This window comes from Pelophylax lessonae, assembly GCF_965119305.1.
Source record: "Pelophylax lessonae genome assembly, chromosome: 5".
Taxonomy (NCBI): domain Eukaryota; kingdom Metazoa; phylum Chordata; class Amphibia; order Anura; family Ranidae; genus Pelophylax; species Pelophylax lessonae.
The window spans coordinates 41,501,646-41,514,823 of NC_138772.1; the positions used below are offsets into that span (position 1 = coordinate 41,501,646).

A 13,178-nucleotide genomic window follows, 5' to 3' on the forward strand; every position below is an offset into this window, starting at 1 on the left:
ACATGTCATTATGCAGCGGTTCCACTACATTTCCCCGTATCATCCATAACGCAGAGAGAAGAACGACTTCCTCTTAATTGTCCTATAAGTATGATCGATGGCTTGTCTCTGTCGCTGCTGAAATCTCAATTTGTACAAAGTTGTGTAATTACTTTACTGCGAGTTTCACTGTTCTTTTATCACTTTGTCTATTAGCCTCCTGCTAGCTGCTGAGCTCCCGGAGAGGTTTGCATTTTTACGTCACAAAAAAAACCCTTAGACTATCTAAGCAATTTAATTAATATGAATCAATTATAAAAAAAAAAACTGCAGAGAAGCATATGCAGCAAGGGCTCATATAAGAGCTAAATGGCTATAATCATCTTCATTTTGATCATAATATGGAACTCTAATCAAAACAAATTTTGCTTTTTTTGCTGGAGAAGGGTTGGAACATCACCTTTTTTTTTTTTTTTTTAGCGGAGTGTATCCCTATTAGGGAGGTTTTTCCTCACTTCCTGTTGTGTCACCAGAACCGAAAGTAAGCAGATTTGCCTAGTGGAGGTCCAGGCTGCAAAATAATGAAGTGGAGAGAAGGTAGAACCCCTGTCAGGTTTTTATTGCAATGGCCATGCTGATCCATTGGACTATGGCCACTCTTTCCGGACAGGCGGATGGATGAAAGGTCTGCCTTCTCCATTCATAAAGCATTTTTCATTGATGTAAGTTATAGATACATTATAGACCTGTCATTGGCACCCATCAGGAATGCCCACCCTTTCTGCCCCTCTCCTCCATTCCTAGAAGCTGTACTATAACTTCCAACACTGAAAAGTGCTTTGTGAATGGAGGACAGGTGGATAAATGAAAGGTCTGCCTCCTTCATTCATTGAGCACTTTTCACTGACATAAGCTACAGCTACAGTAAAAAGCTGGAATTGGCACTCATCAAGAGTGCCCACCGTGCCTGTCCTTTCCACACCCTTCTCCATTAATAGAATCTGTACTATATCTTTCATTCATAAAAAGTTTTATGAATGAAGAAAGCCGACCTTTTCATTCATCCTCCTGTTCTCAATTCATAGAGCACTTTTGTACCCAGAATGTGACTTGAAGCAAAAAAATACAGAGGAGCCCCAAACTAAATGGTGGAAGGGCCCAAGTAGCTTTAAAGCGGAGTTCCGCTACCCTCCCCCCTCCAAAAATCTAAGTCAACAGCTACACATACTGTAGCTGCTGACCTTTAATATTAGGACACTTGCCTGTCCTGGAATCCAGCGTTTTTATCGGCTGTTGGTTGCTGCCGCCGCCATTGCCGGTAAGGGAGCCCAGCAGCGAAGCACGCTGCGCTCTCTTACTGGCCCGGCAGCAGGGGAAGAAGGAGGGGGGCAGAGCTGCTGATGTACCATGCCACAGTGAGGTCCAACGGAAGTGGGGAGGGGTACCTGTTAAATACAGGTACTCGCTCAACCCCCCCCCCCCTCCCCCCCCGAAAGGTGCCAATTGTGGCACTGGATGGGGGGAGGAGACAGACAAGCGTAAGTTCCACTTTTGAGTGGAACTCCACTTTAAAGCGTGTTTAGTTAATATTAACCAAAATAGGACCGGGCATTCTAGACTGAGCAGCCAATTTTTCCAGGGACTGGGTGGGTAGGCAGGCATTAGCAGGGGGGGGCTGGTGACGGCATATTCACAGAGTCAGTCCTCTGCACTGTAATGTAAAGGGGGCACTGTGATGTAAAGGGGTCTGCACTTTAATCATTACAGTGCCCCTTTACAGTGCAGTCCCCGTTATATCACAGTGCCCCCTTTACAATGCCCCTAGCAGTCACAGCCCACCATCACAGTGCCTCTTGCAGTCATTACTCCCCCCCCTTTTCTCTCTAATCACAGTACGCCATTCTACTCTATGCCTCCCCTGCATAGTCCTACCCTTTGGCAGGATTCTGCCCATGTGTCCACTCCAGGGTCTCTCGCCCCCTGCGCTGCTGAAAGAACGACATTGTTGGCGGGGTGGCGGATCTGGATCATATTAACAAGGCGATAATTACTTGCTTGTTAATATAAAAAGGCTCCCGCTCTCTGAGTAGGTCTCTATATCCTCCCGCCCCCTTGGTGCCACCCCTGTTGACGGTGTCAAAACAGCCAACTCGTCAAAATCTCCAACCAGGTCACTTCCGGTGACTCTCTAGTATCAGTAATTGGGAATTTTACAGAGTTGGCTGTGTAGCTTTAGCTTCCATCAACGAACGTGCTCAATGAATGGAGGAGGCAGACCTTTCATTCATCCACCTGTCCTCCTTTCTTAAAGTACTTTTCATTGATGGAAGCAATAGTACGGCTTCTATAAATGGAACAGTGGGGCGGGCGGAAAGGGTGGGGCATAGTTGGCACTCTAGTCTTCATTTTGCTATTAAAGTGGCACTCCAGTCAAACAGTTTTTTTTTTTTTTAATTTTGATATCTGGGGAAGGTTTGGAACATCCCTGATTTTTTTTTTTTTTTTTTTGCTGAATGTATTCCCATTAGGGGGGTTTTCCCTCACTTTTGTTATGTCACCAGAACAGGAAGTGAGCAGAATTGCCCCAATAGAGGTTCAGTCTGCAATAAAAGTTAGAACCTCTGTCAGGTTTCTACTGTTATGACCATGCTGATCCCTTGGTTTATGCCCACCCTTTCTCCATTCATAGAGTGTTTTTTTACTAATAGAGGCTATAGTACAGCTTCTACATGAATGCAGGAGGTGGATGGAAAGGGTGGGCATAGTGAGCACTCTTGATAAGTGCCAATGACAGATCTTTTCTGTAGCTAAAGCTTCCATCAATGAATGAAGGCGGCAGACTTTTCATTCATCCACCCATCCCCCCATTTATAAAGCACTTTTCATTGATGAAAGCTATAGCACAGCTTCTATGAATGGAGGAGGAGGGAGGGAAGGGTTGGGCATAGTGGGCACTCTAAATAAGTGCCTATGGACAGATCCAGTGGCTGTATTAACTCCTGCAGCACCAGAAGATTACTTTAGCAGTGGTGTGGGAGTTGTGGGGGGCAAGATGGAAGATTTCTAACTAAGACAGCAGCCACCAGCACAAGGGACGTTTCTCATTAAATAGAAGTACTGTCCTCAGGGCCACTGATAGGGGGGGGGACCAGCAGTCCTCCTGTAGATGGCACAAGCACATGGGGGGGCAACAACACAGGAAATCAGTGTGGTCGGGCGGAGGGGCAATTACAGAAGGAAGCCCTGTGCGGCTCTCTGCAGCAGCTGAAAGTCAGTTTCTCCCCCTCCCGCTGGCTTTCAGCTGCTGCAGGGAGAGACACAGACACAGGGCATTATTCTTGTAATTTCTTCTCCGACACTGATCCCCCTCCCTGTTCTGCTTGCTTTGTGCCCCCCCCCCCCCCCCACAGCACATCAGGCTTTCCCTGTCCTGTAAAAAAAAAAATAACAAATTGTTAAAAAAAAAAAGAAAAGAATTATACATTGTAATAAATAATTAAAAAAAAAGTAAAATAAAATAATTGTAAAAATGTTTAACGTTTAAAAAAATATTTATACATAAAAAAAAAAATGTAAAACAGAATTTAAAAAGGGCTAGTTCACACGGTTCTCTGGTATATTTGTGTCCGCTAATAATGATTTTAGTGTATTTTTAGTGAAAATATTGTCCTGATATATTCGGGGGGGGGGGGGCTGCAAGGTAATCTGTACGGGCCCCATAATTTCTAACAGCAGCCCTGACTGTCCTTTCTTCTGGCTTAAAAAAAAAATAAATGGATTTATTGATTTTTAATATGATCTCATGAAGAGCCAGCACGTTGTCGAGCCAAGGCGCTCCTTTATCAGGGCTTGAATGCACTCAGGGGTACAATCTACCTGACAAATCTGTATTACTTCTTACCTGTTTGGTGTCAATGAGCTGTTTTGGGGGTGTCAATGAGGATAAGTGTCCCGATATTACCAGCGGCAGCACAAGGTGAGAGATTCTGATTATAGAGCACAATGTTCTTGCTATTATTAGTAGTGATATTATTAATATTATTCCTTCTAGTAACATAATAGAGTGGTTTCAGTGGCACCCATTCTGAATATTGAAGCTGCCTCTCTCTGTTGTAGACGGGATCCTGTGGCTGTGAAGATGGTTACACGGAGGTGATGTCTTCAGATGGGAGCCTCGATCAGTGCACCCTCATCCCTGTAGTGATCATACCCACCTCCGATGACAAGAAAGGGGATGTAAAGACCAGTCGAGCCATCAACCCCACCCAACCATCGAGCAGTCTGTCCGGCTATGGTGGGCGGACGTGGTTCCTGCAACCTTTTGGTTCAGGTAGGTAGCCAGTGGGAAAAGTTGCACCTGTAGGCAATATTGATTGGACCCTGGGCAAACATTTTCTTGGGCCCTCCCAAATGCATTTATCAACTATTTGCAGAAAGTGCAGGCTCAAGAGGCAGTTGCTTTGGGCCCCACAACAATGACTGGGTCCGGGGCAGCTGCCCCTTTTGCCCTGTGGTAAAGACGGCCCTGTTAGGCAGATTCTGGGGCCTGACTAGACATGTGTGGTTCGTTTCGTTCCAAATCGAAATTCGGATGAATTTTTAGTTATTCAAAAATTCAGATGTGTCCAACTTTATGGATTACAATAATAACAAATGTAAACGAATCCGAAATAAGGAAACAAAATTCGGCCATAATTCTGAATTGAATCAAATTTGAAAATGAATTTGAAATGGAATTTTAAAACAAGAACATAATAAAAAAGAATTAAAAATAAAGGAACAGAATAGAGTAAAACAGAACACAATAAAATAAAAAAAAAAAGAAAAGAATCAAATATAATAAAAAATAAAATCATTGAATATAATAGAATAGGAAAGAATAGAATAGAAAAGAATACAGCGAAACAGAACAGAATAGAAAATAAAAGATTAGAATAAAATAGAATATAAAATACGTGAATTGAATAGAAAATAAAAGATTAGCATAGAAAAGAAATTAAAGGAATACAATAGAAAATAATAGAATATCCAAGGGTATTCGGTGTACCGGAAGGACAGGGTAGGAAAAAGAGGGGGAGGGATATGTCTCTATGTCAAGAACAATATAAAGGTGATAGAAAGGAGTGACATTATGGATGGGATGAGCATGGATTTAGAATCTGTGTGGGTAGAACTCCATAGGGAAGGAGAAAAGGGAAAAGTAATTGTGGGGGTTTGCTATAGGCCACCTAACCAAGGGGAGGAGGTAGAGCTGGAATTTTTAGCACTTTTGGGTAAAGTGGCAAGATTGGGATCAGTCATCATATTGGGGGACTTCAATTATCCCGACATTGACTGGGAAGAGGGGACTGCACACTCACAGAAGGCCCGTCTATTCACGGAAACCTTACAGGATAATTACATGTCACAGTTGTTGGATTCCCCTACCAGAGAAAACGCAGTCCTGGATCTATTGATCACTAATGACCCAGACCTAATCTCGGAGGTAGGAGTCCAGGACAACCTGGGCTCTAGCGATCACAGGATGATCACATTTAGTATAAATAACAATATAGCAAGGCAAGTGGGGAACATAAGAACCGTAAACTTCAGAAGGGCAAACTTTCCAAAATTGTACTCATTGATGGAAAGGGTAAACTGGGACCAAACCCTGGGATCCCTGACCACAGAGGAAAAATGGGAATGCTTTAGGAATATATTAAGCAAAGGCATCTTGCAGTGCATTCCTATGGGAAATAAATTTAGAAGAGACAAAGCCAAACCTGGCTGGCTAAACCGTAGCGTTAAAAAACTTATTAGGGGTAAAAAATTGGCCTTCAAGAAATATAAATCAGAGGGCACAGTATCGGCTTTCGAGCAATACAAGGATTCAAATAAGAAAAGTAAACAAGAAATCAAGATGGCTAAATTCAACTTTGAGAGACAAATAGCGGAGGATAGTAAAAAAAACCCAAAGAAATTCTTTAAATATATCAACAGCAAAAAAACTAGGGCAGAGCATATTGCACACATAATTAGCAATGATGGGGGGATGGTTACAGAGGACACTGAAAAAGCAACCGTGCTGAATGCTTTTTTCTCGTCAGTCTTTACACAGGAAACGGAGGGGTACACTGACCATGACTGTATGGTTAGTAGTAATACACAGGACTTGCCACTATGGCTAACAGAGGGTGAAATCAGGGAAAGGCTGGATAAACTTAACACAAACAAATCACCAGGCCCGGATGGCGTACATCCGAGAGTACTCAAGGAACTCAGTAAGGTTATATCCAGATCACTGTTCCTGATCTTTGCTGACAGTATTAGGACAGGAGATGTACCAGGGGATTGGAGGAAAGCTAACGTGATTCCAATATTCAAAAAGGGCCAGAGGCATATCCCGGGAAATTATAGGCCTGTCAGTTTGACATCAATAGTATGTAAACTTCTGGAGGGGATGATAAGGGACTATATCGTAGAGTTTGCTAAAGACAACAGCATCATCAGCAGTAATCAGCACGGGTTTACAAATGGGCGTTCTTGTCAAACCAATCTCTTAGCATTCTAAGAGGAGGTGAGCTGTGAGCTAGATAGGGGAGACCAGTGGATGTGGTGTACTTGGATTTCGCTAAGGCGTTTGATACAGTTCCCCACAAGCACTTAATTTATAAAATAAGGTCTGCAGGTATCGACAGCAGGGTTTGCTCTTGGATACTAAACTGGCTAAAAGGCCGTGTCCAAAGGGTGGTAATAAACAGCGCATACTCAGACTGGTCTGAGGTAGTAAGCGGGGTGCCCCAGGGCTCAGTCCTGGGACCAACCTTGTTCAATTTATTCATAAACAGCATTGAGGACGGGTTCAGTAGTTCGTTATCAGTTTTTGCAGATGACACAAAATTGGCCAGGGCAATAACTTCACAGCATGAAGCAGATATCCTACAGAATGACCTGGACAAAATTACGGAGTGGGCAACGACATGGCAAATGAGGTTTAATGTGGAGAAGTGTAAGGTTTTGCACTTGGGGACTAAAAACATAAAAACACAATACACGTTAGGAGGGGAACCCTTGGGGGAATCAAAAATAGAGAAAGATCTGGGAGTCTTGGTTGATGATAGACTAGGCAACAGCATGCAATGTCAAGCGGCAGCTGCCAAAGGCAGCAGATTATTGGCATGCATAAAGAAAGGGATGTATTCCAGAGATAAGACTATAATCCTTCCACTTTATAAAACTCTGGTCCGACCGCATCTGGAGTATTCTGTCCAGTTCTTGTCGCCAGTCCTCAGGAGGGATGTGTTGGAGCTGGAGAGAGTCCAGAGAAGGGCAACTAAACTGATTAGGGGGTTGGAGGACCTTAACTATGAAGAGCGTCTACAATCGCTCGATTTATTCTCCCTGGAGAAGAGACGTCTGAGGGGGGACATGATAGCAATTTATAAATATCTTAATGGGGATCTCAGCTTAGAAAAATAACTGTTCATTCGAAGGAATTACATGAGGACTCGAGGACATTCAATGCGATTAGAGGAGAAGCGTTTTAACCTCAGGCAACGAGGAGGGTTCTTTACTGTTAGGGCTACAAGATTGTGGAATTGTCTACCACAAGAGGTGGTTTCTGCGGGTAGTATGGTGGCTTTCAAAAGACTATTAGACTTGCATCTCAAGGATCAGGACATTAAGGGCTATGTGAGATGATTACAGCCACGCACACCTACACAGGTTGAACTGGATGGACTATTGTCTTTATTCAACCTCACCTACTATGTAACTATGTAATTAGAATGGCATTGAAAATAAAAGAATAGAATAGAAAAGAAAAAAACAATAGAATAGAAAGAATATGACCGTCTTTCGAATTTCTAATAAAATAGATTCGAATAGAAAATAATAGAATAGAAAAGTATAGAATAGGAAATAAAAGAATTGAATATAAACAAAAAAAACAATAGAATAAAATAGAAAGAATATGACTGTCTTCCGAAATTCGAATTTCGAATAGTATAAATTTGAATTTGAATAGAATAGATTAGAATAGAGTAGAATAGAAAAACAAAAAACAAAAAACAATAGACTAGAAAAGAATAAAACAAAAAGAATATAATCGGCTTCTGAAATCTGAATTTCAAATAGAATAAATTGAAATTCGAATGCCGAATGTCAAATTTTCTAAATTCGGTCTAATTGAATTCAGTTCGACTGAATTCCAAAAATTTGTAGTAAATTTAAAAACTAATAAATGAAATGATTCCTCAAACTGAATGAAACAAAATTATTTAAAATCAAAATCGAATCTAAACTAAACACATTTTTTCGTTGTGCACATGTCCGTCAACACTGAACCTAGCTGAGAGCCAGATACATTTTTTTAGCGGGCCGGTTGTGGCCCATGAGGAGTAATTTGGAGACCCCTGCCCTGGAAAAAAACAGGGAGAGGCCCACTGCAAGAGTAGTTTTTAAATTTTTCCAGAGTGCAGCATATATTTTTTTCTTTTTCTAGCCCTGATGGTAGACTCTCACATAACCCTCGAAATGTGTTGGCTTCGTCCTTAAAAGCCTACCTTTTTAGTCTCAAATAAAAACTGTATGGGGACTGACTTCAATGGCTTGCTACACATTCGTTCACTTTATATAATGTGTAAGGCAGCTCACAGGTGAGTCAATTTTTTTAGTTCTAGCAGAGGGTTAAAAGAAAAAAATTTACTTGATTCCCCCATCCACATATTCAATGTGGATACATGCAAGGAAAGCAGGCACTCCAGTATAACAGCATAGACGGACTTCCTTTAAGAAGATAAAATACACCCAAAAAAACATCCAACAGGTTTCAGACTGTGGGGGACCCTTGTTGGCACCCTGCTGGGTGCTTCCGTCAAGCAGTGCCTTTTGCTCTCCAAACCCTTCCAGCAGACTAAGAGCTTATACCAGCCCTTTTACCCCAAGCATCGTACACAGACAAAATGTTGGCATGAGAAACAAAGGAATGTCGGTTTATTGAAGAGAAATGCAGGTTTTTATACACTTCAAAATTAGGGCAGTCTTCAACATTAACAATAAACCAAATATTACCCAAAACCTCACACAATGGATAGATAACAAGATAAAGTTGACACAAGGCTAATCTCATCATGTAGGAACCTCCAAGAGTTAGACAAATAAGCTACCAGACAGAAACAATAGGTGACTCAAATAACAATGGGAATGCACACCTAGGAGGCACACAATGGGAGAGACATACCTAACAATAAACACATAGAGGCATGGACTCCAGAGAGAGAGATATCATTTTGCCCCTGTACAAATCATTAGTAAGACCTCATCTGGAATATGCAGTTCAGTTTTGGGCACCAGTTCTCAAAAAGGATATCGGGGAACCGGAGAAAGAGAGAAGGGCAACCAAACTGATAAAAGGCATGGAGGAGCTCAGCTATGAGGAAGGATTAGAGGAACTGAATTTATTCTCTCTTGAGAAGAGAAGATTATTAAGGGGGGATATGATCAGCATGTATAAATACATAAGGGGTCCATAAAGTGAACTTGGTGTTGAGTTATTCACTTTAAGGTCAACACAGAGGACAAGGGGGCACTCTTTACATTTAGAGGAAAACAGATTTTGTCTCCAAATACGGAAAGGTTTCTTCACCGTAAGAGCTGTGAAAATGTAGAATAGACTCCCTCCAGAGGTGGTTCTGGCCAGCTCAGTAGATTGCTTTAAAAAAGGCCTGGATTATTTCCAAGGTGTACATAATATAACTGGGTACTAATATTTATAGGTAAAGTTGATCCAGGGAATATCCGATTGCCTCTTGGGGGATCAGGAAGGAATTTTTTCCCCTGCTGTGGCAAATTCAATCATACTTTGCTGGGGTTTTTCGCCTTCCTCTGGATCAACTGTGGGTATAGGATTGTGTATATGGGATTGTATGATTGGGTTTTCTTTACTGTTTTTGGTTTTTTATTGGTTGAGCCAGATAGACTTGTGTCTTTTTCCAACCTGACTAACTATGTAACATAACACCTTAATAAACAGATTAGATCAGGAGACCCCAGCATCAGGTTGTTTTGGGCTGATCATATTACCATCTACTCTGAGTCTAGGAGTGGGGTTGAGGCAGTCAATGCTGGTTTGGGCATAGAGGCCCCAAATCTGTATCTGGGTCCTCCAGTTCCCAGAGTCTCTGTGTTTTGGGGAGACATGAACTTGAATCTGAAGTAAAATTACTCCAGGTACCCCCTGGCACAACCCTTCCATAAAATAGACCCCCCTCAAACACCAGGGCCCATAGTCAGTAGGCATGAGGCTAGCCTGCAGTCCCCTCCAAAAGCCATTGTCCCTGTAGGCTCTGTCACACAGACATTAGGCTTTTATTAGCTCTGATTAAGGCCTAAAGGCTGAAACACGTTGGATATTTTTCCAGCTGTGTTATATCGTCTTAAATTAAAGGAAGTCTGCTTATGCTGATATACTGGAGTGCCAGCTTTTTCTTTCATATATTCAGCTTTGGAGGAGGATGGAAGCCTGTTCAGCCTGAGCACCCGGCCCTGAGCCTTGGAATCCTGGTTGCAGCGCTGGTTCATTTGTTACACATTTGATGTGGATGGGGGAATCAACCCCGCTGCAATATGTTATGATCGAGTATGGAAAATCCGACAGGGCAGTTGTACAGAAGTCGATCAGTACAACCTCCCTGCCCATACGATTGATTGAAATTTGGCCAGTCTCTCTCTAAACCAGCCGAATTTCAATCCATGTATGGCCGGCTTTAGTCTGTGGCATCCAGAAAGTAACAATGTATTTATTTATGACGTGGGACATGTTTTTTGTGTCCTATTTGATATAGAGATAACAAAATCCTTGTACTAACCAAAACCTTATATTGGATTTCTCTAGATGGGAAGCTGAAGACCTGGGTCTATGGGGTAGCGGCAGGGGCCTTTGTGTTGCTCTTATTTGTGGTTTCAATGATCTATCTGGCCTGGTAAGTTTTTTTTTTTTTTTTTTTTATTATTTTTATGCAAGTTGTGTATATCTTTTACAATGTAGCAATGTCTGTTTTTTTTTGTTTTTTTTTGCTTGCTATAGAGTGTAAGGGCAAAAATGGCATGGTCATGAAGGGTGGTGAATCTTCCAAGGGTCAAGTGGTATAATAATAATAATAATAATAAATATAATAATAATAATAGCAATAAAAATAATTGTAGAACAGAGTAGAGCAATGCAGATATCATATTTTTGTTTATAAAATCATTCTTCTGTTGCAGAGTAACTAGAAGTGTAAAATCAATGGCTGTTTCGCAGCTTACATCTCTGACTCTGTAAGAAGTATGAACAGCTCTCTGCAGATAATGAGCCAACATTCACATTATTTATTAACATTTATTATTACACTGTAACAATTATTGGGGTGACAGATTTGATGAAAATATTATTCTTTAATTCGTGATTTTGGAAATGCTACTTTCCTGAGTGGTATGCCAATCCTGAGGTTTCAGTCATTTCTAAAACCCCGACCTGGAAAGATTGTATATATAAGTATGTCGTTCCAGAGTAGTTCATGCTTCTTTCAGGCCAGGGACTCCGAATATTTTGATACCAGAGGCAGCCAGGCAATTACCATTTTTTTTCGGAAAGAGGTCAGCAATGGAAGTCTTGATATTTCTTTCAATCAAGGATTATTTCAAACTATTCAGCTACAACAGAAAACCCATGAAAGCCAAATATGTGTTTGCTCATTCTAGGCTGCTTTGGAGCTAAGAATAAAATGTTCTGGAGTCAATCTTGACAACAGTGCCACCAGCAGGCTATGCTGGGTACTGCACAAATCATCATCAATAAAAGTACAAAAAATACTTTTTACAGGAATCTACTTGCAAAAAGTACTGGGAAAAAATGAACTAAATGGAAAATGTTGCTCAGGATTATTATTATTAATAATATTATTATTATTTTTATTTTTTTAATAATAAATATACCGTAATACCTTATTGAACAATAACACAGCAATATAAATGTATGTTTGAAAGAATTATATAACTTGCTTCACTATTGCCAAAATATGTTAACGCTACATACCTCTAAAGGTGAATAGACCTGAGGGGCCTGGTAAGAAGGAAGTGAAGAGCCCATGGCTTTTTTTTATTTTTGTTACAGCAAAAGTAAAGCAACTGGGAGCTGTCATTTACTGGCACTTTAAAGTGGAAGTAAAATTCCACACATTACTTTTACCTATAGGTAAGCCTGTAATAAGGCTTACCTATAGATAGTGTAAATATCTCCTAAACTTGCACCATTTAGGAGATAATTACATTACATGCAGCCGATGACATCACTGGCACATGCGCTCTAAAGGAACAGCTAGCCGTGAAGCTCCTTCCGAGCCCTGTGCTGTAATCCGCGGCTCCCGCGCCCATGCGTGGGAGTTAAGTCATTGCGGCTCTGGCCAGTCACAGAGCCCGTGAACCCAGAAGCAAGACAGGTGAAGACGGAAGACCGCTTCAGCTCTGAGATCTCGGCACAGGAGGGCTTCGTTTTGAGGTAAGTTTAACATAATGTGCTAGTATGCAATGCATACTAGCACTTTATGCCTTTACCTTGCAGGGTGTAAAAAAAAAAAAAAAGTCCAGTGGTTTACAACCACTTTAATCTCTTGCCAACCAGCCGCCTTGTATATATACTGCAGCAAAGTGGCGCTTTTGCGTGAAACGACATACCTGTACGTCATTTCGTTCAATAGCCACTAGATTGCACCATTGAGCCACTGGAGGTGCCATGATTGGCTAGCGGGGATGTCAATCAACGGGTCCGGCAGACCAGATGTCCACCGGCCACCCGGGATCACCCCTGGGAGAGGCAGTTCTGCAAAGGGACAAGATGATTTTGTGTTCCTGCTAAGCAGGAACTCGGATCTCTGTCTTCCCCCAAACAGTGCAACCCCCTCCCCCACAGTTAGTAACAGTTAGTGCAGCCCCTCCCTAGGGACACTCTTAATCCTTTTATCGCCCCTGATGTTTACCCCTTCCCAGCCAGTGTCATTAGTACAGTGACAGTGCATTTTTTTTAGCACTGATCATTGTATTGGTGTCACTGGTCCCCAAAAAGTGTAAAAAGTGTCAGTCCGCTAAAAATCGAGGATCGCCGCCATTACTAGTAAAAAAACTAAATAAAAATTCCATAAAAATTTTGCATAGTTTGTAGATGCTATACCTTTTGTGGAAAC

The 13,178-nt window shown here is 41.6% G+C and overlaps 1 protein-coding gene across 1 annotated transcript in view; it reads left to right on the plus strand.

Moving 5' to 3' along the window:
• THSD7A (thrombospondin type 1 domain containing 7A) overlaps positions 1 to 13,178 on the plus strand; it is a 518,460-nt gene that overhangs the window by 502,657 nt on the left and 2,625 nt on the right. Inside the window, exons 27-28 of the mRNA XM_082258557.1 lie at positions 4,096 to 4,309; positions 10,853 to 10,940. Of these exons, the coding sequence (XP_082114683.1) occupies positions 4,096 to 4,309; positions 10,853 to 10,940 (302 nt within the window). The remainder of the gene's footprint in view (positions 1 to 4,095; positions 4,310 to 10,852; positions 10,941 to 13,178) is intronic.